General features: G+C 34.5%; 1 protein-coding gene and 1 long non-coding RNA gene across 10 annotated transcripts; both read right to left on the bottom strand.

Annotated features, from left to right (window-relative positions):
* On the bottom strand, positions 1-27,425 carry LOC132055453 (MATH domain and coiled-coil domain-containing protein At2g42465-like). 9 transcript variants are annotated; one of them, XM_059447289.1, is made up of 6 exons: positions 27,117-27,424; positions 26,193-26,270; positions 19,169-19,511; positions 4,806-5,166; positions 2,239-2,349; positions 1-1,217 (listed from the first exon to the last, which is right to left on the bottom strand). In XM_059447289.1, exons 4-6 carry the CDS (start codon positions 4,968-4,970, stop codon positions 291-293), a joined length of 1,203 nt encoding a protein of 400 aa, XP_059303272.1. In that variant the 5' UTR covers positions 4,971-5,166; positions 19,169-19,511; positions 26,193-26,270; positions 27,117-27,424; the 3' UTR covers positions 1-290. The 9 variants fall into 9 exon arrangements, with proteins under 9 accessions (XP_059303272.1, XP_059303270.1, XP_059303273.1 ...); XM_059447287.1 differs by having other exon boundaries at positions 27,114-27,424; XM_059447290.1 differs by lacking the exon at positions 19,169-19,511 and having other exon boundaries at positions 4,806-5,118.
* LOC132055455 (uncharacterized) lies at positions 20,995-26,184 on the bottom strand. Its single transcript, XR_009414576.1, has 2 exons — positions 25,725-26,184; positions 20,995-21,477 (listed from the first exon to the last, which is right to left on the bottom strand). It is a non-coding gene; the product is annotated as an uncharacterized LOC132055455 (long non-coding RNA).
* Positions 27,426-27,641: the final 216 nt, after the last annotated feature.

The raw sequence follows: 27,641 nt of genomic DNA on the forward strand, positions 1-27,641 counted from the left end.
TCAAGTATTAACATTTGTTCTCTTAATTGGAGAGCAATGCAGCTGCTATAAGAGTTTCTACATCTCTGCTCATCCCAATCCTCAGTGGCAAATAAAACTGGTCATTCTTTTTCTGTTTCAGTTCTTCTGCAACTCATGCAGTTAGGGCCTAATGATTCAAGGGTTGAAAATAAGAATTGTCATATATAGAATAATAGGATTCCTCTTATAAGCAAAGGGGATTAAAAATTAGTGAAAAGGACCATTTACAAGGTCCTATACAAGACAAACAACCACAAATACCAGGCTGCTCAAAGAAGGTCATGGACCAAGGGCTTCTTGAGGAAACCTTTCACCTTAGCCTTCGAGTCTTCAAACTGCTGCATGATCTTTTCGTTTTCAGAACGCGCGATGCCAAACTCATCCTCTTTTTTGCTGATTTTTTCTTGCAAAACACGGCATGTTGCGATGCAAGCGGCCAACTCTTTCTTCAATTCATCCTGTTCCTTCTTGTTTGTCTCCATCACTACAAGGTTCCTGGTTTTTGCCTCCTTAAGTTTGCAACTGTCATGTACAAGTTGGTTGGCCTGAGAGATATTGTTCAACCTTTGACTGAGCCACCCAACATCTATTTTGGCAGCAGATTTGAGATCTCTAACTTCAGCAAGCATGGATTGAATCTCCTTGGGCGTTAAACTTAGGAAATTTGTTTCCTCCAACTTCTTATAGATGTCGCAAACAAACTCCAGGAGTGATGAACAAATTGTTGAAGTGAAAGAGCTATGCCTTGCAATATCACCGTGCTTCTGGAAAATCTTCTCCAGGATAGGTGCTGCTTCCTGCTTAACCCTATACCCGTTAATGACTGACAGGTCACCAGGTCTTGATTCAATCTCATCAGGATCAGATAAATAGTCATTCATTAGTGCAGCTACCCTTGTAAGGTTAAGACTCATGGATTTTGTTGGACACGCACCACTCTGGCCACTTCTGGTTTGTGGTTCTGGGACATTAGCATTGGACACAACATCAGCCTTATTTACGGTTGCATTGTTCTCCATTACAACTTCAGGGAAAGAAGGAGCTGTTTGAGTGTGTTGCCCCTGTTTCTGATTTTCCCCACCCAGGGCACCATGGTTAGTTAGAATAGATTGATGCACGGAATCAACAACCTTTTCATTTATTGCTTTAGAAATTCCAGAGATAAGATGAGCAGTAGCACTGGAAGGGTGCGACGCCTGAAGAATAAGACACGACATTTAGACTAATTTCATTAATAAATCAAAGTATATATCATTAGCCATTTTAACCTTTCTAGAACGGACTGCCGAAAAAATGTTCAGCAATATAAAGATTAAAGATTATTACTCATCTAGCATCATTCTACAGTCACATCCAAAGTTATATACTCCCATCACACAACTATATTTCTCAATCTTCTGTAACAATATACGACAAAATATGTTTGACTGAGAAGTTGACGGACCCATGTCGTCCGGCCCTTCCTCGCGCAGCGGGAGCTTAGTGCACCCGGCTGCCCTTTTGGGAAGTTGATGAGGGGCACAGTTACTGTGCAGTTTAAAGAAACTAAAAATGGACGTGAACAACACCGATCACCTCAAAATAGTCCCAAGCAAATATGAGATCTTTTCAGTTAAATCTTGCTATCACTCTGAGGAAGAACAAATCTCTCCATGAAAGATGACCTGGAGATCTAAAGCACCTCGCTGGGCAGCATCCTTTCAATGGATAGCCTCTCACGAGGCTTGTCTTACTCATGATAATATGCAGAAAAAAGCAATCAAGCTGCCTAGCAGAAGTGTAATTACGTTTCGGAAAAATGGTGTCTATTCCTAATTAAGCATATCTGGAGTGAAATAGACTATACCAAGAATCGGTTAAAGCAGTTCCGATAGCTGGTGAGGACAAAAAGTTGAAAAGAAGGAAAAGAAACCTTTGGAAGACCATTCCAGCTTGTATTTTATTTGATATCTGGAAGGAGACGGACAAAATTTTTGAAGACAAAGCCACAACTATAAGTTACTTGAACTTTAGATGTTTGCAGTTCTTGAATTTTTGGTTCAATACGTCCTTGGACATTGGTTTGTACACTTGTGTAGACTTCATAGACTCTCTTAGTTGAAGAGTTTTTTGTAAAAAAATTACTGTACATATTTAACACCTTCCGTGTACTACGATTAATAACAAAAGTTCACTCTTACTTGTCCAAAAATAGTTTGAGAAGTTTCGATAGGGTACCTTAACATTTCGAACTGGAGACCTTGGCGTAGCAGTCTTAAACCTACAATTATCCATGACTGCCTTCAAATAAGTGCGGGTTTGAGGACGGGATGGTGAAGGCACAAAATCCTGTCAAAACAAAAAGGAATAGGCAGTTAGTTGATGCAAGTCTATTTGTCTAAGTAGGGGCTTATAGGAAAACCAAATAAGCAGCTTTATAGTAGACGAATAACGAAGTAACCCATTGGAATAAATCTTCCTTTGGGAATATTTTTCACCAAAAGAAAACTCTACTTCGACGTCTCAGGTCTCCAGAGTTCAATTCATTAGCCCACCAGCTTTTTTCTTCAAAATATTGAAAGGACTCTTACTACTGAATATAACAATCGCTCTTACTACTGAATATAACGATCTTCTAAAGTTAGAAGAAGATTTTGGAAACTTAAATAGTGTATCACTTGGCTAAACAAAGGTGACACAAGCACTAAAATTTTCCATTTATCGACCCTCCAAAAACGAAGGCGAAATCACATAATAAATCTAAAAACACAATCTGGAGAATGGATCTCTAATCAAAATGAAATTTACACTTTCATTCTTGAACATTTCCAAAATCTTTTTCACCAAAAACAAAAATAAAAACAAAAAAACTTTTCACCAACCATATGTCCAATACTTCCTTACTACCCCCACTGCCAAATATTTTTTCGGACGCTGACATATTGACTCTCAACTGCCCACTCTCTGAATTGAGATTGCTACTGCACTCAAATCTTTTAAACCGCTAAAGGTCCCAAGCCCCAATGGTTTACATCCTTTTTTCTATCAAAATGTTGGAAACATATATGGTCTTCAGTTACCTTTTTTTGCCAACAAGCATATTCAGAGACAGTGCTATTCCTCCTACTGTTAATAGAACTCATCATTGTCTAATTCCTAAGGTTTCTAATGCTCGTATGATTAGCCAATACCGACCTATTGGCTTATGTAATACTGTTTATAAGATTATTACAAAGCCAAGAGTCAATCGTCTAAAACCTTACCTTGATACAGTCATTAGCCCTACCTAAAAAAGGTTCCAAAATTGTACAAGCAATAGTTAATTACCTAAGAACTAAATCTGGAAAGTTTCTAATATATTTCTAAAGTTAGACCTCGGAAAGGCTTTCGACCGACTTGAATGGTCTTTTGTTCACATGGCTTTACAATATTTCCTATTCTATCGTCTTTTATAGCTCTTCATGTCCCGGGTGACAACTACTAGCATAGCCATTCTTTTAAATGGTACATGTACGCCCTTTTCTACCCCTACCCGAGGGATACACCAAGGCAATCCACTCTCCCCTTATCTGTTTATCATGTATCTTGATTTTTTTCCAGGCATATTGAATCACAGGTCGCAAGCCACAAATGGTTCCCATTAAAAATTTGCTGTAATGGTCCATTGCTATTAGATGATATAATTTGCGTCTCAAAAATTACTACTGGGACATGTCACACCATTATCGATACCCTCAACAAATTTATCAGAAATTTCAGGGCAAAAAATAAATTTTCCCAAATCAAAAATTTTCTTTTCAAAAAATACTTCTCCTAGTGATAAAAACTTTGTGCTCTCATCCATTGGCATGAAGGAGGGTATCACTTTTGGCCGATACTTGGGTTACCACTTTTTACTAGTCGACCAACTAGAAAAGACTTCCAGTTCCTAATTGACCATTTTAAGATCCGCCTATCAGGAAGGAAAACTAAGTTTTTAACAATGGCAGGAAGAGCCACATGAATTAAATCAACACTAAATCACATACCAATCCATGTTCGGCAGTACATTGCAATACCCAACAATATCATTCAGTTCCTAGAACGTTGACAACAAATTTTTATGGCAATCTACTGAATCCCATCGAGAAATACTTCTCCTAAATTGGGACGTTGTCACCTGTACTAAGCACCAGGGAGGCCTTGGAATACAAAAGCTGAGGGTGAACAATATTGCCCTCCTCTCTGCTTCAGCATTTTCTCGACAACCACACACCTTATGGACAAAAGTTTCACTATCAAACCTTCTGCCTGAGCAAGCCACCAGAACTCCTCGACCTTCTAGGACATGGAAATCCATCCCTCTTAAAATGCGAGGCACACATTAAATGGTCCTTATGAGATGGTAGTAGCCTCTCCTTATGGCTAGACAACTTGTCCAAGGACCCTTACTCCAACATGAGCAATCCTTAAAAGTCAAGGACTTAATCGTAGGGAACAATTGGAACCTACACGACCTATACAAAAGTCATTTGCAATTTTAGCCCTACCACTCTAGAACAGTGCACATATCCTTAAAAAGCTTTTCCTCTCAAACACATTTAAGTTAATCTTACATGCAACAACCTTAACACAGCAAACAACACCATGAGTGGGAAGTAAAAAAGCAATGATATTCAAGTCATTAGGGTTTAAAAATTATAACCCTTTATTTTTATTTTCTCTGAACACCCCCCCCCCCAACGCCACCCCACCCCATCCCACCAAAAAAAAAAAAAAAGAAAAAGAAAGATATGATCATAAAAATGTAGAGCTGAAGAGTTTACCAGAGCTGAACCAGTGCCTATTGTGGGTTCTTGTTTCATTCTTTTCACTCTTCCACTCCATAAAGAAGCCATTGTTTCTTGTTGTTGAGATTCTTGAGAAGGTGCTCCTTCAACACTTGGATTTTTTTGTGTTTGATCCTTTCTTGATCTTCCCCTCTTTCCCATTTCTGTGTTTTTTTTACTAGTTTTCAAAGACCCAATATTCCAATACACTCTTTTTTTTCCCTTTGTTTCTTCAAAGTTCAAATTTTTTTCTCTCTCTCACTCTAACAGCAATTACTGAGCTTTGATAACTTAAACAGAGTACTATGCTCTGCAAGAACATTGTCCAGCCAAGAAAGTTGTTACACGTGTCAATTGCCTGCAATTTTGCTTCTAAAATTGGTATGAAAGTGATTCAGGATGTGTGATATTACTTTAATGTTGTCCTTAATAAAATGTTAGTAGCAATGATACAAAATTTTCGTTTAAATCTCTAATCAATTGTAAGCTCCTTATTATGGTTTGCATGGAGTATTGGTAAAGTTTGACATATGAGAAATATATACTATTACTCCCTTCGGCCCATTTTAACTATTATTTTAGCTTAAATAATTGTTCCAAATTCCTTATTGAAACAATAATATAATAATTTCTCCAAAATAGTTGTCACTTTAGAAATTCAAGATAAAAGTTTGTAATTCTTTCCAACTATACCTATAACATTAAAGAAAGTATTTTTTTCAATACTACTCAATTTTTATTAAAAAAATATCTAATAAATAGAGATAACTTAGTAAACTATACATGTCATTTATTATTTTTCTTAAAGAGCGTGAAAAAAGCTAAAGCTACCGTTAAAATGGAACAAAAGTAGTGTAAAGGGTGAAAGAATGATGGTGAATCTTGGTTTATGGGAGACACAAGTTATTAGAACTAAAGAAATTTGGAAAAGAAAAAGCAGAAGGAAAATACGAATGATAAGAATTGATGAATTGGCGTATAAAGTGCTTCAAGGGTTGACTGCATTTCTCTAATATTTGTAGTAATATTGTAATAATAAACTTAACAAACAAGGAAAATCACTCAGGTGCTACCTATGATTTAATTATGAACTTTTTTCTTTTTCAATTTTTTTTCCATTCATAGGGTCCTACCAAGACAAAGCATCATAAACACTAGTTGATCAACTAAGGTCATGGATCAAGGACTTTTAAGAGCAGTGTATGTTGATGTTTTAGTGCTGGAAAAGTAGGAATTTCTTAGTAACTGCAATGCAGTTATTTAGTCTTAAATTCTTAATATAACATTCTGCCAAAAATGAATCAGATTCTAGTCTTTGTTTTGTTTGAAATTTGTGGAGTTTACCCGTTACATTACATACGAAGATGTTGGCCTCAAATGACATCCGAGGTCTTTGATTCAAGGTGGAGCAATCCCACATACCCCACCACACCGATGTATAGTCGAGTCCCAAATCATCTTGCTTCGAATTGTTCACTAAGATGGTTAAGGTATTCTGGACTGCAATTTTTGGACCTCTTCGTGAAGTACGGGGCGGCTCGACTATAAGGTCAATAAAGCAATCACTTCATTTTTTCGTTAAAGATATATTTTATATATAAACAGTTGCCTCAACCGAAAGAAGTTTTTCAAAATTAAAATTGATATAATCTTATCTAAGATCAAAAATGTCTCGAGAAAGATTGAATGAATTAGCTATATTATCAATTGAAAAGAAATTGTCAGAACAAATTGATTATAAAATAAAAATTAATGACTCCACATCTAAAAAAGCTAGAAAAGTAGACTTTAAATAAAAATATATATGACGATCTCTCCTCTGAAAAAAATTAAGGCCTCTGTTTGAAGTTTAGCTTTAGACCTCCAATGTTGTTGAGACGGTCCTGATGAAGTAAGTAATGAAGATTAAAGAGTCTTAATAGAGAGTTAAGAATTGGCTACATGCAATCCAATACTACATTTATGGCAATAATGAGCTTGGATTGGGTTACCAAGGTGCCCAATTAAAAAGGTCAGTACAGGAATTTGGATAAAGTACAGAACAATCCTTTTCTACTTATTATTATGTCTCGTGTGCAGACATTCTTGCCGGTGCTTATCAGTTCCTATACAACTACTTTCAGTCTCAAACAAGTTGAGGTCAGCATACGACTCCTGTCAGTTCCAATAAATTTGAGAAATCATACTATGATGTCCAAGATGGACATCACCATAGTCGTGTTTCCATGGACAGTGAAACCTTACTGTCCAATCTTCCTTCTCTATTCATCGGTGTGAATCAACTCATCAACTTCTTTGCTAGAAAAGGTACGTTAGTTGATGACATGCTGATCCTTTGGCACAAACTTCATCGGTATTGCTCACTGCGCTGTTTTTTATAACCGGCTGTAAGCCCGTAACCTCAAAACAACCAACAAACTCTGTCAATTGTTTGAACTGACAGAGGAGTGGTGGCACAACAGCAGAAGTGAGGAAATCAAAGGGTCTTTGTATTTCAGTGAACAAGAATCACTTGAATTGATTATAAAGTGTTTGATTGTAGTTTTGAACTTCACATAAAGAAATTTGAAAAAGAAAAGAGTAGAAGCAACAATGTTCCCGCACAAGGTTAGCAGCTTGTGAAGCAATGGTTACGGCAAAAGAGTAGACACGGTTAGGTAAAACAACATACCAGTAAATTCCCACAATGTGGATAAGGAGGGTAGAACTCAAGTAAACTTACTTTGAAAGGTGAGGAATTTAGAAAGCAACTGCTAAGAGAGAACAAGGAGAAAATAACTGAAGTAATTAAATTAACATTAGCTTAAATGAATTGCAATGCAGCTGCTAAGAGAGTTTCATAGGGTCCTATCCAAAAAACAACCATAAATACTAGGCTGCTTAAAGAAGGTCATGGACCAAGGACTTCTTGAGGAAACTGTCCACCTTGGGCTTCGAATTTGCAAAGTTCTGCATGATCTTTTCGTTTTCAAAAGGCGCAATGCCAAACCATCCTCTCTTTTTTTTTGCGGATTCTTTCTTGCAAAGCGCGGCATGCTGCAATGCAAGCGGCCAACTCTCCCTTCAATCCTTCCGGTTCTTTTTTGTTCGTCTCCATCACTACAAGGTTCCTAGTTTTGTCTCCTTCAGTTTGCAACTGTCCTGGAAAAGTTGCTTGGCTTGAGATATCATTCAAACTTCGATGGAGCCACCTAACATCTATTTTGGCACATTCAATTGTCGGTGGAGCCACCCGACATCTATTTTGGCAACCTTCGGGTCTGCCAAAATTGATGTCAGGTGGCTCCATCAAAGGTTGAACATTCCAACATATATGTCGGGTGGCTCCATCGAAGGTTGAATGATATCTCTAAAGCCAAGCAACTTTTCCGGGACAGTTGCAAACTGATGGAGGCAAAATCCAGGAACCTTGTACTAATGGAGACAAACAAGAAAGAGCAGGAAGAATCGAAGGGAGAGTTGGCCACTGGCGTTGCAACATGCAGCGTTTTGCAAGAAAGAATCCGCAAAAAAGAGGATGGTTTGGCATTGCGCGTTGTGAAAACAAAAAGATCATGCAGGACTTTGCAAATTCGAAGCCCAAGGCAGACAGTTTCCTCAAGAAGTCCTTGGTCCATGACCTTCTTTGAGCAGCCTAGTATTTGTGGTTGTTTTATCTTGGATAGGACCCTATGAATGGTTCCTTTCACTACTTGTTAATCCCCTTACTAGTTATTAGGACTTCTATTATCCAATATATACAAATTGTTAATTGCAACCCTTGAATCATTAGGCCCCAACACAACGTCAGCCTTACTTAGTGTTGCACTGTTCTACATTACAACTTCAGGGAAACTTGAACCGAGAAGCATTAGCATTGCTTCCTAAGAGCAGCGTGTCTACCAATTTCACCATAGCGACCTGTCTTGAACTCATAATAGCCTATGAATAAGCAATCGTCGAGATTAGAAGGCCTTGTTTGTGTTAGAATAGGTTGCTGTCTAATTTCCGCACGCATGGATTCATCAACCTTTTCTTTTGTTGCACTAGAGATTCCGGTGCTAAGATGAGTAGGGAAGTCACGAGAAGCACAAGAAGGACATAACGCCTGTGGAATAAGACAAGATGTTTAGACTGATTTCATTAATAAAAGAAAAGTATACATCATAAGCCATTTTAACTTTATTAGAAAGGACTGCAGAAAAAAAGTTCAGCAATATAAAGATTAAAGATAAATACTCATCACTAGCATCATTCTACAGTCACACCCAAAATTATATACTCCCACTTTGGCATGTCGGGTACAAAACTATACTTCTCTATTTTCTATAATAATTTCAGAAGAACTATGTTTGACCGGAAAGTTGACGAGCCGCACAGTTGGTGTGCAGTTTAAAGAAGCTAAAAATGGATGACAATAACATCGATCACCTCAAAATTGTCCCAAGCAAAGATGGGATCTTTTCAGTTAAATTTTGCTATCACTCTCTATTTGGATTAACTGAGGAAAGAACAAATATGCCCATGAAGATGATCTGGAGATCCAAAGCACCCCACAGGGGAGCATCCTCTCAATGGATATCCTCTCACGAGACTTGTCTTACTCATGATAATATGCAGAAAAAAGCAATCAAGCTACCTTGCAGATGTTTACGTTCAGGGAGTATGGTGTCGAACTGTCGATTCCTAAGCATATCTGGAGAATCGGTTAAAGCAGTTCTGGATAGCTGGCAAGGACAGAAAGTTGAAAAGGAGGAAAGAAACCTTTGGAAGACCATTCACGCTTGTATCTTTTTGGATAACCTAGATGGCAAGAGACAGAAATTATGAAGACAGAGACAGAATTACTTTTTGCTTTGTAAAAGCTGTTTGCAGATCTTGAATTTTTGGTTCGATATATCCAAGGATAGTGGTGTATACACTTGTGTAGACTTTACAGACTATTAGTTTAAGAGTGTTCCGTAAAATTTTGGCTGTGCATATTTAACACCTTCTTGGTGCCATTATTAATGAAAGCTCGCTCTTACTTATCCAAAATAGTTTGAAAAGTTTCAATAGGGTACCCTAACAGTTCGAACTAGAGACCTTGGCGTAGCAGTCCTAAACTTACACTGATCAATGACTGCCTTCAAATAATTGCGAGTTTGATACCTCGGACGGGATGGTGAAGTATCTGAAGGCGCTAAACCCAGTCAAAACAAAAAGGAATAGGCAGTTAGTTGATGCAAGTCTATTTGTCTATGTTGGGGCTTAGTAGAACCAAATAAGCAGCTTTATCGTAGGCGAAATTGACATGAACTAACGAAGCCATTCTACATATGTCATGTAATCCAAGTGCTAGAGTATTTGTTTTGATGAGCAGCAAGCAATATACCTCCAAAAGTACAAACACATATTTTTGTAATTTATTTACATCACCCAATAATTCAGAGCAAACAGATTGTGTCAATGAATAACCAAAACCCTAGATGATCAGCTATGAATATAGTTGTATGGAATTGTCGTGGTATACATAATGCGAATTTTAGATGTAATAATTTTCGACCTAATCTATTTGCTGACTGTCTAAATCATTGTAGTCTGCTTGACCTTGGATTTAGAGGTACACGCTTTACCTGGACTGATAAAAGAAAATGTGGTAACAATATACTTGAACATCTGGATAGACTTTTAGCGAATTATAAATGGATCGATTTATTTCCTGAAAGCAGTATTTGCCATCTTCCACTAATAGACTCTCGCAAGACACTACATTATGGGCGCTAACTACTAATCGTATCTTTACTACTAAGTCGATGTACCTTTCATTACATTCCAACTACTCTACTTTTCAATTTAAATGGATTTGGAAATTACAGTTCGATCAAAAATTCAAACATCATCTGGCTTTGTAGTCATGATAGGTTAGCTTCATCATACTATTTACATCACACTGGCTTACTCCAATACCCTGATTGTCCACTATGTCACCAACATGTTGAGACTATCAATCACATTCTCCTACATTGCCTATTATCCAGCCCTTTTGGCAAGCACTCGACCTCATAACTTTGACCTTGACAGTTCAGGCCATACCTGTGCCCCTTTCCTATGGATACAACAACTAATTAACCAATTTGACACAAAAAAAAAAAAAAACCATCCCCGGTAAAACTCTCATACCTTTCAGTTTGTGGAGGATCTGGCTCACTCACAATGACAACTTTTTTAATCATAAGCAGGGCAAACTGACAGTAGTGGAAGTCACAAACTTTGCCACTGACTACTGCTCAACATCCCATGCCAGCTCACAAAAACCCAAAACACCGATTACTATAAGCAGGACACCACCAAAACCTCCCTGTAACACTACTTAGTGAATGAAATCTTTATCTTTCCTTACCGGAAAAGAAAAAAGAAAAAAAAAAAACTAATAAGACCATAAATATCTTTAGTATTATGGAAAATGGCTTTTGTTATGCATCTTAGAACATCATTACCTGCCTACAGAAAAGAGCATGTCCCTTCAAGATACATAAAGGGAGTCTATGTCTATCCCTATTTTTTTTATATTGACAGAACAAAACCAAAACCTGATGGATACAGGTTGCTCTGTCGTGTTCATTTATATATTTCTTTTCCTTCTCAACTATCATAGCTGAGGAAATATAACTATAAAATCATGCTAATATTTGCATTTATGTAATGACCCACTAGCCAAGAATCACCTAAATCCTTTTGAACTTTTGCACCTTCTAAGTTAATGTAACATGAAACACAACCTTAACACAGCAAAAAAATAAAAAGAAACCATGAGTGTTAAGAAAATGAGAAGAAAGAACACAAGCTAGTGAAGTAAAAAAAAGAAACAATCTTTATGTCATTAGAGTTTAGATATTATAGCCCTTTGACTTTTATTCTTCTCTGAACCCAAAAAACAAAAAACAAAAAAAGTGTAGAGCTAAGAAGTTTTACCTGAGGTGGCGATTGAAGAGATGAACCTACTTTGGGTTCTTGTTTCATCCTCATCACTCTTACCCACTTTTTTTCTCTTGCATTGTTCTTTGTTCAAAGTTCAATTTTGTTCTTTGGCCAAGATTTTTTTTTAAGAAAAGTGCTTATATTTTTAAAAAGTGAGGTGGTTCATTAAGTTTTTTTTCTGGGCGTTGCATAAACTATTTTTTAAAAGCTAAAAGGAATAACTTCTGCTCAAGGGTATTTTTTTTAAAATTCTTTTGAGAAAAATATATTTTTTAAAGTGTAGTCAAATATTTATTGCTGCAGTTTTCTAGATTAAACACAAACTTACTTTTTGCTAGTAGTATTTTTTTGAAAAACACTTTTTAAAATATTCAAACTTGAGAAAATGCACAATACTGAGCTCTGAAAAAGGATACGTTGTGCACAAATTGTTTGAGACAGGTTTGAAAATTTTCCTACAGATGAGAAGTATGCAACCATTAAAGGGGAAAGAATGATCTCATTAAAATAAGGGAAAAGGGTTAACTAAAAATCAAATTTGGTCTCTCTATTTTTATACAAAAGCGTTTAAAAATATCCAAGCTTATTTTGGGTAAAAATCCTCGAGACCCGTCTCTCTCTCCCCGCTTAAAGTTTCTCTTGTTAAAAAAAAAAAAAAAAAAAAAAAGAGCTTGATGGAAATTAGTCTCGAAATAACGAAAATCATTTTTTAAACACACAATTTTTGTAACCATTTTCTCAAATACTACTAAATAATAACCCACAAGATCCCGACGGATTTTCCTCCAATTCCCTCAAACTTTTTTTTTTAAAGAAAATCGTATTGGGGGAATAAGGGGATCTTATGGGTAATTATTTATAAATCGATGGAATCCATCGCTTTTTTATTTTTATTTTTTAATTTTTTTAAAAAATGATTTCAGTTATTTTTAGGGATAATTAAACCAATGTAAGTATATGAATAAAGAATATATTTGAAAACTTTTAATGCCAAGGAACATACCCGGCTCGATTCCATTTTTTCATTCTTTAAAAAAAAAAAAAACGATAAGTTCGTGATATTTTTTTTTTTTTTTACAAATTCGACCCTTTTTGAGGAAAAAAGTAGAGGTTAAAGGTTTATGGGTTTGCACGCCGTTTGTATAAAAAATTTTGACCCTTTTTGGAAAAATAAAGATAAAGATATATAACAGTCACTTAGTGACTTTTCGACTCCTCAAAATTAAATTGCTTATGAAAAACTCCTCAAAATTAAATTGCTTATGAAAAATCTTCCCATATATTCATGGCAAACAATTACAAAGTATTTTTCTACAGCTCTTGCAATAGAGTATCAACTAGCAACAATTAAATCTGGTCAGTCTATATGTTTTTTAATACTAATTTATTTCACCCACATCATTTCCAATTTTTGTATTGCATAAAGTTGTTTTTCAGTGAAAATTCTACTATTTTTTTCCTCCTTTCTGAATTTCAATACAACTATATTCTATTCTTAGTCGATTTACTATTTCGATTGTGAATATAAGAGTACTCAAAAATTACATTTGAAAAATGGTTATAATTATTGTTTTAAGGTTCAAAATTTAAATGTTAATTATATTCTCCAGAATGATATTTTTCTTTCTGAACCCTTTTTAGCACTAAATTCAACGTCACTCTCATCCTCAGTATTAGTAGAGCTAATATATCTTTTTTCCCTTTTTTAAGGACAAATTATAAAAATATAAAAATTTGTAACTATGAGCTTAGAATGTAAAAGTAATTTTTGGAAAGGACAAGTATGAAGAAAACCTACATCCATTTTAAGTATGTGACTTGATGTTTTAGTGCTGGAAAAGTAGGAATGCATTTGTAGCTCTAATTATTTAGCCTTAATATGAACATTCTCCAACAACAACAACAACAACAACAACAACAACAACAAAACAAAACAAAAAAAAAAAAAAACCACTGATTCTAGTCTTTGTTTTGTTGAAATTTGTGGGGTTTAGCCGTTACACTGCATATGTAGATGCTGACCTCAAACGCCACCCGAGACCTCAAGGGTTTAGCAGTTTTATTAAAAGTGCATGGTTGTTTGAACTGGCTGCACTACTGCTCCAGCTTAAGTTTAAACTTCACATAAAGAAATTTGAAAAGGAAAATGGTAGAAGCAAGAACATTCCTGCACCTTGCTCAAGGTGAGCAGCTTGTGAAGCCATGGATACTCTAGATACAGCAAAAGAGTAGACACAATCAGATAAGTAGCAGGAAATAATGAAGCATAAGGAGAAAAGAACTCAAGTAATTAACATTTGTTCTCTTAATTGAAGAGCAATGCCGCTGCTAAAACAGCTCCTACATCCCTGCTCATTATACTCAATGGCAAAATAAAACTGGTCATTCTTTTTCTGTTTCAGTTCTTCTGCAACTCATAAGCAGATAGTGCCTAATGACTCAAGGGTTGAAAATAACAATTTGCAAATATAGGAGAATAAGACTCCTAGTATAAGATTAAAAAGTAGTGAAAAGGACCATCCACAAGGCCCTATCCAAGACAAACAACCGCAAATACCAGGCTGCTCAAAGAAGGTCATGGACCAAGGGCTTCTTGAGGAAACCTTTCACCTTAGCCTTTGAATCTTCAAACTGCTGCATAATCTTTTCGTTTTCAGAACGCGCAATGCCAAACTCATCCTTTTTTTTGCTGAGTTTTTCTTGCAAAACACGGCATGTCGCGATGCAAGCGGCCAACTCTTTCTTCAATTCTTCCTGTTCCTTCTTGTTTGTCTCCATCACTACAAGGTTCCTGGTTTTAGCCTCCTTCAGTTTGCAACTGTCCTGGACAAGTTGGTTGGCCTGAGAGATATCATTCAACCTTTGATTGAGCCACCCAACATCTATTTTGGCAACAGACTCGAGATCTCTAACTTCAGAAAGCATGGATTGGATCTCCTTGGGGGTTATACTTAGGAAATCTGTTTCCTCCAACTTCTTATAAATGTCGCAAACAATCTCCAGGAGTGATGAACAAATCACTGAAGTGAAAGAGCTATTCCTCGCAATATCTCCATACTTATGGAAGATCTTCTCCACCAGGTCTTGATTCATCCTCATCAGCATCAGAAGAATAATCATTCATTAGCGCAACCATCTTAGTGAGGTTAAGACTCATGGATTTTGTTGGAAGCGCACCACTCTGGTCACTTCTGGTTTCCGGTTCTGTGGCATTAGCATTTGAAGGAGCTGTTTGAGTGTGTAAGTGTAACCGGTGTTTCTGATTTTCCACACCTAAGGCACCATGGTTTGTTGGAACAGACTGATGTTTAAGCTCTGGATTCACAGAATCAACAACCTTTTCTTTTGTTGGAAGTGCACCACTCTGGTCACATCTGGTTTCCAGTTCTGTGGCATTAGCATTTAACACCACCTTCGCCTTACTTACTGTTGTAGTATTCTCTACTACAACTTCAGGGAAAGAAGGTATTGTTTGAGCAGGAAAATCACAAGTAGCACTTGAAGGATAGGACGCCTGTAGAATAAGAATAAGAAGTTTAGACTGTTCACAAATGAAAATCATACATTGTAAGCCATTCTAACTTCATTTAAAAGGTCTGTTGAAAAAAATTCACCGATTTAAAAATTAAAGAGAAATACTCATCTCCCCAGCCTCATTCTACAGAGTCATGCTCAAAGTTATTTAAAAGCTTTGGCATGTCGGACACTGAACAATATTTCTCTATCATTGTAATAATTTCAGAAGGAATATGTTTGACTGGGAAATGGACGAGTGGCACAGTTACTGTTCAGTTTAAATAGGCTAAAAATGGATGAGAACAACGATCGCTTCGAAAGGGTCCCAAGCAAAGATGAGATCTTGTCAGTTAAAACTTGCTATTTAGATTAAGAGAGAAAGAACAAATATATCAATGGAAGAGATGATCTAGGAATCCAAAGCATTTCCAGGGCAGCATGCTTTAAATGGATAGCCTCTCATGAGGCTTGTCTACTCATTGTAGTATGCAATCAAGCTGACAAATAGATGCGTAATTATGCTTGGGAAGTATAGTGTCTATTCCTAAGCATATCTTGAGTGAATGGACTATACCAGAATCAGTTAAAGCAATTTTGGGTAGCTGGCGCGGGTAGAAAGTTGAAAAGGAGGAAAAGAAACCTTAAGGAGACCATTCCAGCTTGTATTTTTTGGATAACCTGGAAAGCAACGGACAATATATTTGAAGACAAAGCCACAACTATTTGCTTGAAATTTTGTTCAATATGTTCTTGGATAGTGGTGGGTACTCTTATGTGGACTTCATAGACTCTCTTTCTCGAAGAGTATTCTGTAAATTTTAGCTGTACATATTGATAGGAGATGGAACTGCCATCCATATGGTAGCACCTTCTTGGAGCTACTATATATGAATGAAAATTCAGTCTTACTTATCAAGGGAGTTTGAAAAAGTTTCAATAGTGTACCTTAACATGTCGAACTGGAGACCTTGGCGTTACAGTAATAGACTTACACCGATCAATTAGGACTGCCCCCAAAGATATGCGGGTTTGAGGACGGGATGGTGAAGCCTCCGATGGTGCAAAAACCAGTCAAAACAAAAAAGGATCAGGCAGCTAGCTGATGCAAGTCTCAGTAATAGACTTACACCGATCAATTAGGACTGCCCCCAAAGATATGCGGGTTTGAGGACGGGATGGTGAAGCCTCCGATGGTGCAAAAACCAGTCAAAACAAAAAAGGATCAGGCAGCTAGCTGATGCAAGTCTCTCTGTCTATCTAGGGGCCTAGGGAAACCAAATAAGCAGCTTTATAGTAGGCGCACTTGACATGAACTGACAAAGCCGTTTTACATAATGTCATCTAACTTCTAAATGCTAGAATATTACTTGTTATTCAGCAAACAAGTTAGCTCCAAAATCCAAACATATATGTGTAGCTTATGTACATTAGATTTTAGAGCAAAAATGATAAAAGAAGTAGGACCACAAACATCTTTTGCATTACAGAAAATGGCTTCTAATGATTTAATCTTAAAACACTATTACCTGCCTATAGGAAAAAACATATCCTTCAAGAACATTAGCACCATCCTATCACTCTTTCTTTTATTGACAAAACATAAACCGAAACATGATGATTTCAGTTTGCCAAATCCTGTTCCTCTCTCAATTTTAACCCTTCTCAAATATCAAAGCAGAGTAAATATATAACCTATGCGATCATGTTTACTTTAGCATTTATGCAATGACCCACTAGCCAAAACTCCCTAGCAAACATGTCTCAGACCCATGCTCTTAACTTTTGCAGTTCAGAAATTTTAGGAAGAAAGTTATTTTCAATTTTAGTCCTACCACTCTAGAGCAGAGCACATATCTTTAACAGATTTAAGTTAATGAAACATGCAATACATCAGACACAGCAAAAAAACGACACCAACAAAACAAGGGAGTGAAGTAAAAAAGATTACAAGCCCTTTCTGTTTTTATTTTTCTCAACCAAAAAAAAAAAAAAAGATGAGATGATCGGCAAAATGTAGAGCTGAATAGTTTACCGGAGGTGGCAATTGAAGAGCTAAATCAGCGCCTATTCGGGTTCTAGTTTCTACTCATCACTCTTTCAAATATTTTTTCGGACACTGACATATTGACACTTAACTGCCCGCTCTTTGAAATTGAGATTGCTACTGCACTCAAGTCTTTTAAACCGCTAAAGGCCCCGAGCCCCGATGGTTTACATCCTTTTTTCTATCAAAAGTATAGGGTCTTCAGTTACCTCTTTTTGCCAAAAAGTATACAGGGACAGTGCTATTCCTCCTATTGTTAATAGAACTAAATCATCAGTGTCTAATTCCTAAGGTTCCTAATGCTCGTATGATCATACCAACCTTTTAGCTTATGTAATACTGTTTATAGAATTATTACTAAGACAATAGTCAATCGTCTAAAACCTTTCCTTGCTACAATAATTAGCCCTAGCCAAAAAAGCTTCCAAAAGGGTAAGAGAACTTGTGACAACGCCATAATTGTCCAAGAAATAGTTTAATTTCCTAAGATCTAAAGCTGGAAAAGTTTCTAATATGCTTCTAAAGTTAGACCTCGAAAAGGCTTTCGACCGACTTGAATGGTCTATATTCACATGGCTTAACAATATTTCCATATTCCATCGTCTCTTATAGCTCTTATCATGTCCTATGTAACAACTAATAATATAGCCATTCTGTTAAATGGTACACAGACGCCTTCTTTTACCCCTACCCGAGGGATATGTCAAGGCGATCACTCTCCCCATATTTGTTTATCATGTATCTTGAACTTCTATCCAGGCATATTGAATCACATGTCATGATCCACAAATGGCTTCCATTAAAATTTGCCATAATAGTCCATCGCTATCTCATGTCTTTTTTGCAGATGATATAATTCTCGTCTCAAAAATTACTACTGGGACATGTCATACCATGATACCCTCAACAAATGTACAGAAATTTCGGGGCAAAAAATTCTTTTCGAAAAGTACTTCTCCCACAGACAAGAACTTTGTGCTTTCATCCTTTAGCATGAAGGAGGGTATAACTTTTGGTCGATACTTGGGTTACCCAATTTTTACTAGTCGACCAACTAGAAAAGACATCCAGTTCCCAATTGACCATTTTAAGATCCGCCTATCAGGATGGAAAAGTAAGCTTTTACCAATGGCCAATACCTGTGCCCCTATCCTATGGATACAACTACTAAATAACCAATTCGACACATAAAAAAGTTCCATCCCAGGTAAAACTTCCATACCTTTCAGTTTGTAGAGGATCTGGCTCACTTGCAATGACAACTTTTTTAATCATAACAGAACAAACTGACAGTGGAGGAAGTCACAAACTTTGCCACTGAATACTACTGCACTACTTAACATGCTATGCCAGCTCACAAAAACCCATAACACCTATTAATAAGCTGTAAACCACCAAAACCCCCACTTCACGCTCAATACATATTGTAGCTGTAATTCAGCTTCTAGTATAGGAAATAGTTTTTGTTCAGTTAGTACAACAGGGCATTGCCCTTCTTTTTTAAACGCAACACTATAGCACTTCTGTGCACAATCTTTATAACACTACTTAGTGAATGAAGTCTTTATCGTTCCTTCAAAAAAAAAAAAAAAAAAAAAAAAAACATGAAAACCAAGTTAATGTAACATGCAACACAACCTTTTGAACTTTTGCACCTCTAAAATAGGTTAACACATCTGAGTTAATGTAACATGCAACACAACCTTAGGTTTTCACAGAAAATGAGAAGAAAGAAAACAAGCTAGTGAAGTGAAAAAAGAAACAATCTTTATGTCATTAGAGTTTAAAGATTATAGCCCTTTTGTTTATTGTTCTCTGAACCAAAAAGATTAAAAAAAAAAAAAAGACTGAGGGGTTTAACCAGATGTGTTGATTGAAGAGACGAACCAGCCCCTAGTGTGGTTTCTTTTTTCATCCTCATCACTCTTCCCTTAGCCATTGCTTCTTTCTTTTGAAATTCTTGAGAAGAGCCTCTTCCTTCAGTATTTGTAATTTCTTGTTCTTGATCTTTTCTTGGTCTACTTCTCTTTCCCATTTTGATCTCTGATATCCACTAAAGAACCAATAACCAATACACTCTCTGTTTTCTTAAAAGTTCAGATTTTTTTCCTTTCACTCATCTCACTCACACAAACCAGCAGACTGAGCTTGGGAAAAGGACAAGCTATGCAAAAGTATACGTTGTGCACCAACAAGAATCCACTCTGTTACACAATTGTATTAATGACTGTACGTTTATTTCCATAATTGTATGAGATAGGTTTTAAATACATTTGTACAGTTCACCCAATTATGGATAATGATCTCTCAAAGTTATGTTTTTTTTTAACAATAAGATTATTCAACTTTCTCTATATCACATCAAAAATCACACGGTTAAATGGCATTTAATTTAGTCGACATGAACTTTTTTTTTCAGTCCACATGGCAATAAGACCCGACTCGACTCAATCCGAATCCATAATCCAAATTAACTCTTATTAACCTTACTCAGTTGGACAAAATCACGAGAGAAACTTTTTTACTCTCACCAAAAATTCAGAACTTGAAAACTGCTGGTGTGGAAATCAAAAGTTATGAAATCTCAAAGAAAGGGGTTCATCTCTTCCCCACGGGCATTATTTAATGCGAAAATGGATCACTATGTCAACGGTGTTGCATGGTATATTAGAGAAAACGAGGATGCTCTTATTCTGATTAATTATTAGTGCTGCGAATATATGATGGGAGTACGATTTATGACGATTTGTGGGTCACGAGAAATGGCCAGACTTCAGGAACTACATTTACTTAATGTCGTTAACAAAATCCTTCTGGACTTCGCCTAAGACAAGGGGAAAAAAAAGATTGACACGGTTTTAATAAAATGATGGGCCAATTTTTTCCCAGAGAGAGTGAAATTCTATTTTAATTAAGAGAGAATAGGGTTCATAAGGGTTAATTTGGGTTATGGGTTTGGATCGGGTCGGATCTTATTGCAATGCTGACTGAGAAAGATAAAAAAAAAAATAAAAAGTCCATGTGAAACTAAATATCATGTCATATTTTGCTGGTCAAATATTATTGGGTGACTTTTGAAGTGATATAAGAAAAGTTAGGTGACCTTGTTGTTAAGAAAAAACGACTTTGGGAGTTGGGTAATGATAGAAAAAGATATGTTTCAGAGATATTCAGAAATTTGTTTATATCAGTAATCTATCTTAAGCTCCCAATAAGTTTGCGTGGAACATTGTTAAGCTAAGGCGTCAAATAAGAACTACTAAAGGGGGAAAGAATGATGTTAATACAAGTTATTAAAATAAAGAAATTGGCAAAAGAACGACAAAAGCAAAAGACAGAATGACAGTAATTCGTAATTCAGCATACAGAAGTACGGTTATCAAAAAGTTAAAATATACAATTATAAAACTTGATTTTCAAGCTTGTACGTTGCGGATTGTGATTAAGAAATGTTTTATAGAAAACTAAAAAAGAATTATCACTATTTGGAGGTCATTTATCATATTTTCTGGTAGAAGATCTGATAATGTAAAAAGAATTTATATTATCAAAGTATATTATTTAAAACTCTTGAGAAATAGTCACTCAACCAGCCAAACTCCTCTGTTTTTTTTTTTTTTTTCTCTTTCTAAAGCTCCACATGTCTCTGCCAGTTTAGTAAGCACGTCTAGATACATGCCATTTAAGACTTAAAGTGCGTTCAGTATGGAGCAAAACATTCCTCAGAAAATATTTTTAAATTTTCTCATATTCGTTGGTCAAAAAGTTTTGGGAAATATTTACTTTAGAAAAATAATTTTTTTTTATATGAAAAAAATAATTTCCCGAATGAAAGTAGAAAGAACAAGTTTCACATATGGCATTCCACCAACCACCCATCACCACCCAACTCACCCACTCCAACCACTCCGAAAATAGGCTGATTTGAGAGTTTCAAAATGGCCAAAAGTGAATTTAAATCATAGCATTTCTGTTTCAATTACAAAGCTCGTTTAAAACGTAGCCAAATTGTTAAAAATTGAAATTCGATTTTTCACAAAATCAAACCAATCTTTAAATGTTGATAGTTGTTATCTATATTTGGCACAACATATTTAACAAAATGTGTTTTTAATCACTTTATATATGAAATATGTTATATAATCACCCTAAAAAGTGGACTAACAACATCTATATATATAAAAAAGGAGAGGTACAAGCAATATGATTAAGCCAAGTGGCAAGCTAATAACAAGCCACTTGGCAATTTTAAGACAAACTTAATAGGTTGTAATAACATGAAATTTGAATTGAAAGATGATATTTTTTTTTGAATCTATGGATTGCAATATATTTTCTGAATGGATAAGAAGCTAATTATTTGAATTTGAACAATACGAACTACTACTCCTATATGTACGCAAACGACGAGGGATTCTTTTAACAAAAGTGAGTATCTTTTTGGCTTACTAAAATAAATAAATAGATAAATATTAGTAGCCATCTTTAAATGATATGAGTTATTTAAAAAGTTATCTTTCATATTATAGGCAATATAATAATAACGGCAAGCAGTATCACTTCATTTAATTTAAAGAACAGAAGAAGATTCTACCAAAAAAAAAAAAAAAGGAAGGAAGAAAAATATCAAAAATAAAAAATAAATAAAAAGTATGAAAAATAAACAAAAAGATAAACACGATCTTACAATCCTATCTTTTCAAATATACACTGCTTTTAAAAAGCAGTTCCTATTTTTAAGCTACATAATTAATCGGTATGATTTCTCAAATTTGAGTTCAAATGAAATTTGAGTTGGAATGAAGTTCTAACTTCTTAATGTTTAATATATACTCCAATAATCAAATTGACTGCCAAGGTTTGTTTTACTATTTTCTCTCCTCTTTCTCCTCTCTGTGAATATTCTAGCATCGTGTTATTAGACCGTATATATTCTGCTATTATGTGATCAGTTACAAAATTTATTTGCTTATGTAGTTAACGCACGCCTAAAGCATCAAGCCCAAATCTGCATACTATTTTGCTTTGGAGAGTTTCAGATAACTCCTCAAAGGTCCTGCTTATTTCCTGCTACATGCTATCACATTACACATCGGGTTACTTTCTATCCGAGCATCACTTGCTACATCGCTATTGACAACATTCTCTTAGATTATAAATTGGATCTTTAGCGGAATTATAAATTGTATTTTGATTTTCTCAACAACAATCTTTAAAAGTACTTATAATTTTTTTCTGCTGATATATTTGAATATTTGGACTATTACACCTGCGGTCATTTTTTTTTTTTTAATTATTATTTTATAAAGTATATTTTCTTTCTAAAATAGGTATTTTATTTGTTTTGGTTGATGTCACATGTTTTATTCAAGGAAGCAAATGAAAGCAAATTGGGTGCATGTGCCCTGGAATGCAACAGTTATTGCCAAGATGTTTTTTTGGGAACTTGAATATTATAAGGTACCTGAAAACATTTCAAGAATCAAGATGAAAGACTTTATGCTATATGTTATCCTTCTTATTTTTTATTATGACATGAATTACAGTATTGAAGTAACCTCCAGCACTTCATTTTTTGATATTTAGATTATGATTTGGATGTCGTTTGGGTTTAGCATTCTGTATTTTTGAAAGGTTGGTGTTCAAGCAAAAACTTAAAAATTTCATATGGTATGTTATTTGGTACTGAGTTGTTTATGAATAAAATCACGTTGCAGCCTGAAATGACTAAAGTTACTCGAAGACTATGATTTAATTCTTATAAAGATTAGAACTTATTGAAATGGGAAACTAATAAGTTTTGTATGATTACATCATATAGAAGTATATATAGATAATGAGATTAGAGAGGGGGGATTTGGACATACTTACAAGGTATCACGTGTGTGTTTTAATTGTTGAACTTCAGCAGAAAAAAATAGTATCAAATTTCGCTTAGTTTACACTCATTCGATTATAAGTTGAATGTGTGATTTATATACAGGCAGCATTACCAGATGGACGTTGCTATTAAAAGACTTGCCAAGAACTCAAGACCAGGCATAAAAGAGTTCAAAAATGAGGTAACAGTAGGTAAACTACTCGCCAAGTCGTCAATCATTTAGCTTCCACTTTATACATCCTATCGAAGAATAGTGGTGTCACTCCATTTGTAATGTCGGGTTTAATTATCAATATGATGCTTCTGGATGTAGGGGTTATTGATGCAAATGCATTGTGATTGTGAATTAAAACACTTTCGGGAAGGTCATTGCATAAATCTTCTCGACGGCGTGGAAAATGTGCAGTAGCAAAATGCATGAAAGAAAGAAGAGAGTAAAAACGGGTGGGAGATGGACAAAATAAATTGTTCTATTATCTACATTAGAGGTATCAAGTCGATGGACGTCGAAGAAATGAAAATAAAATATAAAGTTACACAGTAACTGGCAAAGTGGATCCATTGAAACTTCAAGTAAAATTTCAAAAGAAATTGAAGAAGATATGGTTGAGTTCATTTCTCCAAAGCTAAAAGATAATAATTACAACAGCTCATTTTGCTCTTCATATGTCGATATGTAATTCAATTCTTTCATATAATTTGTGTCGATATGAGTTTATGAATTTCAAGGAGTCTACAAGGTTGGATACTTTTACTCACCTTTATTTTCTTTATTTATTATTATTTAAAAAAAGCTTACTTTGTTGTATTCACTGTATATTTATTCTTTTTAATTGAACTTCTTTATTCTTGAACTACTTCTTCTTTTTTTTTTTTTTTGGTTGTCAGATCTCCGAGGAGCTTTTGAATAGTTCAAGTAATGTTTTCGATACATTAATTACTATGGTTGATCCTTGAAATCAGGCATTGATCTATTTGCTCAAATCATAGTGTGTGATGCTATAAATTCTGCTCTTGATTAAAAAATATGTGTGGATCCGAAGATCTTTATATTGAATACAGAGGAATAGTGATCTTTTTGTTTTTTCTGAATTTTAGCTATAATACTTGCATTATTTATTTATGTTCTTCAAAAGTTGATTTGTCATTTTAAGTCTCTTAAGAGAATTGTGTCGGCATAAGTTGGTGTATATCAAGGAGCACAATGTTATATGTTCTTTTCGTAGTTTTATATTTTTTCTTATTATTTTAAAAAGATTCTTTTGTACTCATGTATTCACTGCAAATTTGTTCATTTTAACCAAATTTCTTTATATTTGAATTTCGGCTACAATTTTTCTATTTTCAGATTTTTGAGGAGCTGTTGAATAAATATAATGCAGAAAACGTTCTCAATATACTATTTACTGAGGTCGAACTTTGGAATTCAAGATTGGTCTTTTATCATCTTCGACACTCTTCGCAAATTTAGCACTAAAATCAACAGCTTAAAGAGAAGGAAATAATGAAGAGGAGTTTGAATAAGAAGTAAATCTTAGGGGTTTGGCAAGAAATGCAAGGATACTATTTAAAAAAAAAAAAAAAAAGGAACATATACTTGCTATCAAATATATATGGATCAAGAATGGAAAAACATCGTGTTGAGTAGTGTATATTAGATGATATGGGTTAAAGAAAACAATTCACAGTTGCAATATATAAGGAAATATGTTAAGACATTGGACTATAAATTGTAGTAATAATTTAACATCCGTGGTAATTTTTGCACTACATGTTCATTCAATTGGTTTTAACATTGATGGTCCATCTTTGATATTTTTATTATTTTCCAATAATGATTTCATGCTTGGATAGTATATGTAGCGGGCAATAAAATTGAGCAAATCGCAAATTATTAGAAAATCGGCAACATTTGACATATTTAAAAGTAGTACAATGACATTGAGTGTAGTGAATTTTTGAAATGAGTATGCTTATATTTTGAATTTGATTTGAAATATAAATTTTTTAAATTGAGTGTTATTAATTTTTTTTTATTTAGATGAAAGATAAGAAATTCATTTTTAGCTTAAAGGGGAATTAAGATAGGAGTAATAAATTGGAAAAACTTAAATATTATAATTTTTTCAATGAATATTAACAAAAAAGAAAAAAGAAAAAGAAAGGGGGGGGGGGGGGGGGGGGGGAGCAATTGAAAATAACATCGTGAGAGATAATCATAAAAATTCGATATCAAAACTTGATAAGTTTTTTTTTTATTTTTTAAATTAAAGCATGTTAAAGAATATTCTGGCATCCTTTAATTTATTTTTCACCTGTAGGAGTATTAGAAATTGACTCATAAAGAGAAACTAAATTATCTCCAATTCTCCACAAGAATGACAGTTTTAAGTAATTACATTTGTTGTAATAATAATAATAATAATAATAATAATAATAATAATAATAATAATAATCATGATGATGATGATGATATAAACTAGATATGATAATTTTTTATGATTAATTTCATTTGATACCTTAGAAGACTAGTAACTATAATATAGCACATGAGCAATTACATGGCTTAACAATTCATAATTGCTTAGATTTGTGAAAGATGCAAGAAGGGGGACTCGCCCTATATCCACTGATACTATTTAGTGTAGTACCAGTGAATATCTGCAATAAATAACTTTTCCACATAGAGGTTTCAGCTACTTAAAAAGAGAGTGCATCCAAAAAATCGATGTATGATAACTTCACATTTTAACGAACTATACTAAACATGTTTAACTAGATATCATAAGGATAAAGATAAAAAATTTATCAATATTTTCGAGACTAAAAGCACGAATTTCCCTTTAGTTTACTATTGTATTATACTTTTTGGTAAAATTTACTATTATATTAATTTTCACTTGCCTAAATGCATGGCAAGCCTTTTCGTTTAGCAAGGTAATTAATTACTTAAGAAACACTAAATTAAGAAAGTGCATGATTAAATGTTAGAAAGAACACTAACCAATTCCATGCTAACTGAGCTCCTCAGCAAAAGAATCCTCTCTGTTACACGTTTTAATGCTTACCAGCACTTTTACTCCTGCAATTGTACGAGACAGGTTTCAAAAACATTAGCCATTAATGTAGTCTTTAATAGTAAAAAAAACAACAAAAGCAATAAAGAACAGAAAAGGGTCATATTTACCCTATATTTGTCCATTGTTATACTTTTTCAAATAAATATACCCCTCTAGTTGTACTTTAGAGCTATATTTACTCCTTCACGTAAATATAGCTAGTTTTCCCGCAACTGTGGGCTCAATAGTAGGCGCCTCAGCCGCTGAGCTGAGTTCTTCAATATGTTAAGGGGATGCAACATTAATATTTATACATGAATAAAAAAATTGACCCCATATATATAGTGCAATTTTCCGACGAAGGGGGTTCGATTGACACCCCTTGCACCCCTGTAGTTCCGCCCCTGGTGAGAGGCAAATATGACCCTTTTTCGAAAAAAAAAAAAATGAACGTAATTCATAATTGACCATAGAGAAATAAAGTATGGGTTATCAAAAATTAAAAAATACAATTACAAAACGGTGATTTTCAAGCTTGCACGTTGCGGATTGTGATTAAGAAACGTTTTATACGAACCGACAGTCAAAAAGGAGTATAACTATTAGAGGTCATTTATCGTGTATTTTAGTAGGAGATGTGATAATGTAAAAAAAAATTATATTATCAGAGTATATTAGTTAAAACTCTTGAGTAATAGTCAATCGGGAAAATGAGCTAAAAGGGCTCTTTAGAGTGGAATGAAGAATAAGGGATTTCATTTTCTTTTATTTCACAAGGCTAATTAAGTTTACATGGGGGCTAGATGAGAATTATTAAAAGTTTAGAGTAAATAATTAAAAGTAAAAAGATTCAAGAAAACCCATACCACCTCTTTCATCTCTCATACGGTCTATTTCTTATCTTCTTCTTCTTCTTTTCTCCAACTTCTTTTCTTCTTCTTCAGATCTGAAAAGTTATACCATTTTTGAACAGGAGTTCTTGGAGATTGTTAAAAATTCATCTAAGAAGATTGTGTTTCAAGTGAATTTGATTTTTGTGTTGTTTTGAAGCGAGTGTTGTTTGACATTATTGAAAATGATATTTAGAGGTTGAATAAAGAACTTAACATCACTTGGATGTGATTTGGATTGATTTAGATCAAAATTCTTGCTGAAAATTATTGTTATATTAAGCCCTTGTACTTGTTTATAAAAAGTAGATGAACCAACATGTTCAATATATAAACAACCACGATATGTTTAAGAAACCAGTTGTTGTTTACACATAGAATATGAATCAGTTCAAGTTCAATGCATAACATAACAATCATGATTTTTTTAAGAAATTATGGTTGTTTATGTTGTTCTAGATAGTACATGCATAGTTTTTAAAATTCAAGGCTATTTATACATGA

The sequence above is a fragment of the Lycium ferocissimum genome, chromosome 5 (genome assembly GCF_029784015.1).
Source record: "Lycium ferocissimum isolate CSIRO_LF1 chromosome 5, AGI_CSIRO_Lferr_CH_V1, whole genome shotgun sequence".
NCBI lineage: Eukaryota > Viridiplantae > Streptophyta > Magnoliopsida > Solanales > Solanaceae > Lycium > Lycium ferocissimum.

Bases quoted from the DNA above. Each gene is read 5' to 3' on its own strand.
- LOC132055453 (XM_059447290.1), bottom strand. From the start codon at position 4,970: ATGGGAAAGAGGGGAAGATCAAGAAAGGATCAAACACAAAAAAATCCA. The intron at 2,350-4,805 runs GTAAACTCTTCA...TTGTTTTGACAG, and splicing joins TAGGCACTGGTTCAGCTCTG to GATTTTGTGCCTTCACCATC. The intron at 1,218-2,238 runs GTACCCTATCGA...CTTATTCTTCAG, and splicing joins CTCCAGTTCGAAATGTTAAG to GCGTCGCACCCTTCCAGTGC.